This window comes from Helobdella robusta, assembly GCF_000326865.2.
Source record: "Helobdella robusta unplaced genomic scaffold HELROscaffold_1900, whole genome shotgun sequence".
Classification (NCBI taxonomy): Eukaryota; Metazoa; Annelida; class Clitellata; order Rhynchobdellida; family Glossiphoniidae; genus Helobdella; species Helobdella robusta.
This window is the reverse complement of record NW_008704036.1, coordinates 1-2,990: the sequence shown is the minus strand read 5'-3', so window position 1 is coordinate 2,990 and position 2,990 is coordinate 1. Positions and strand designations below refer to the sequence as shown.

The 2,990-nt window shown below is 33.2% G+C and overlaps 1 protein-coding gene across 1 annotated transcript; it reads left to right on the top strand.

The window, feature by feature from the left end:
- Nucleotides 1–490: 490 nt before the first annotated feature.
- Nucleotides 491–757, top strand: HELRODRAFT_128882 (hypothetical protein; the record flags this gene model as incomplete). The annotated part of the gene is made up of 1 exon (XM_009016897.1): nt 491–757. A coding segment is annotated over one exon (267 nt), but the record flags the coding sequence as incomplete, so codon positions are not given.
- Between the last annotated feature and the right edge of the window lie 2,233 nt (nt 758–2,990).

Below are 2,990 nucleotides of genomic sequence, written 5' to 3'. Positions count from 1 at the left end.
AATAAACAACAACATCAAAAACAAAGATAATAAATTCAACAACAACAGCATAAACGATATGAACAACAACAACAGTAGCATAGACAATGAAATAAACAACAATGAAATAAACAACAACAAAAACATCATATATAGTACTAGCAACAACATCATCAACAAATTCAACAACAACAACAATTCTAGTCTTGTAATCAAAAAATATTTCACAACAATGTCTACAGCATCAACAACACCAGCAACATATCTTGCAGTTAACCCGCTCGAAACATACAGCAACAACAACAACGACAACAACAACAACAGCATCAAAAACAACAATCGTATCAGCAGCAAATTGAGAAAATTCTCCAACTACGACAACAGTATCAAAAAACTTCTCAACAGCAACAGAAACAAAAACAAACCACAGCTCGACCACCACTACCACAACTATCATCATCAGCACCGACGACGATCGGCCACACTTTTTGCGCCAAATCCATCGGAGAGAATTCGCCGAAAGACGGCACGAACTCGCGAGAGGCGGGCCACATTGGTCTTGGGAGTTGTCATGGCCACGTTCATCCTCTGCTGGCTGCCATTCTTCTTCTTCTACCCCCTATCAAAACTGACGGGTCTCGACATTCCGGGGACTCTCTTCACCCTTTTTTTCTGGTTGGGGTACGTAAACTCGGCCTTGAACCCAGTCATTTACACACTCTTCAATAGAGACTTCAGAGCTGCGTTTGGTTGTCTTCTGAAAAGATGTTGCTGGTGCCACCTCTGGGTGAGAGGATGACGAGTTTGGAAAGGAGAGGGTGCTGGTGAAGATACAGAGGAGAGGAAAGATGAGAAGCTGCTCTTGAAGGTATGGTTCGCCAGCCGGGTCACGGTGCGGGCCTGACCCCGAAGAACTCAACTTTGACCCCGAAGAACTTAACTTTGACCCTGAAGAACTCGACTTTGACGTGAATTAGCTAGAGCCATTTTTGGCACAATGGCAATAATGATCAGAACAACATCATTACTATTATTATTATAATTATTGATTGTTATTATAATCGATTAATAATAATGTTAATAATAATATTGCAAATAATATATTTATTAATGATATAACTGTGGTCCTAATATACGAGCATCGCCGTACAAACACATCATTTTCATAGAGCCAGGCTTGTTTGAATTATTTATATAAGCAATATTCAATTTGCTGGTTCATTACGTATATAATTAAATATAATTAAGAGAGAGAGAGAGAGAAAGAGAGAGAGAGAGAGAGAGAGAGAGAGAGAGAGAGAAAGAAAAGCTTATTCTTTCCATTTTATTCTTTTAATTTTTATTTGTGTTTAAAAAAATTTTTAATCAGCGTTTAAAAAATCATATCGTCATGCGAGACAAGAGTGTTACAAAAGAGTTCATTGTTAAATTGTTTGTAAAAGTAGTAGCAGTAGATGTAGTAGTAGTAGTAGCAGCAGTAGATGTAGCAGTAGTAGTAGTAGCAGCAGCTGTAGTAGTAGTAATGATAAAAGATGCTCAAAGATAAAATAATTTTCAACAATGGATGTCACTATGAAATAAATTTTGACAGACTAACAACGAGTTTGTATTGGGACAAATTTTAAAAATTATTCAACTATATGAATACTACCATCATAACTTTTACTTCAACTGCTACTACTACTACTACTGCTGCTACTTCTACTACAACTGCTGCTACTACCACAACTACTATTGTGGCATGTAGTTTTAATTTGATAGGCATAATAAACAGTGAACTTTATAGTTGGCTTGGGGAGAAACATTCCTCTCGTTAGAACAACATACCAAAAAAGATGCAAACATACAAAAAGAAACAAATATACAAACAAAGTATACAAACGAAAATAAAGATACAAAGATTGTATCTAAAGGGATGTTTTGGCAAGCAAAAAAACTTTAAAAAAAATACAAACAAAAGGTAGTAGCAGTAGTAATACTGCATTAGTCTTAATAATAATAAAAATAATTAAAAAAATAATATTTAAAAAAATAATAATACTGTTATTATTACTATTGTTATTTTGAAATTTTCTCCGAGTGAGTCGAAGAATAAAATCTATCTACTTATCTTTGCCGCTAAAAATCAATGGTTTCATTTGTGTATGCATGTTTGTTTGTTTGTTTGTATGTATGTTTGTTTGTTTGTATGTTTGTTTGTAAGTATGTTTGTTTTGTATGCTTGTTTTGTTTGTATGTATGTATGTATGTTTGTATGTTGTATGTATGTATGTATGTATGTATGTATGTATGTATGTATGTATGTATGTATGTATGTATGTATGTATGTATGTATATAACAATTTTCATTCGCATCTTGCTTCGCTCCGTATAAGAACCAACACATACGCGAATAGATCCATCCTTCCATTCGTACATTGGTTCGTTCGATCGTTCACTGGGTCGTTCGTTCGTTCATTTGTTCGTTTGTTCGTTCATTCATTTGTTCCTTTATTTGTAAATATATTGGCAGTTTATTTAGTTGTTAAAATTTATAAAAATAAAATAATTTTTTTTTTCTACAGAAAAACTTATCAATTTTGTTGCAATTTTAATTTAAAATTAAACAAAAAATTCAATTGCGACTAATTAACATATAAACAAATCAAAAATATTTATTTCAAACATACAACTGTACAAACATAAAATCAATCAAACATACAACCGTACAAACATACAACTATACAAACAAACATACAATTATACAAACAAACAAACAAACGAACGAACATTCAACATGGCGGACAAAGCAAAAGTGAGATTTGATTTGATGATGATTTTATATAAACAAATACACAGACATACATTTACAGACATACATACAGACACACACATACACACACACATACACACACACACATACACACACACATTCATACACACATATAAACAGCATCAGCAAAACCATTAAACAAGCGTTGAATAATTAAATATGTGTAGTAGTAGTAGTTGTTGTTGTAGTAGCAGCAGCA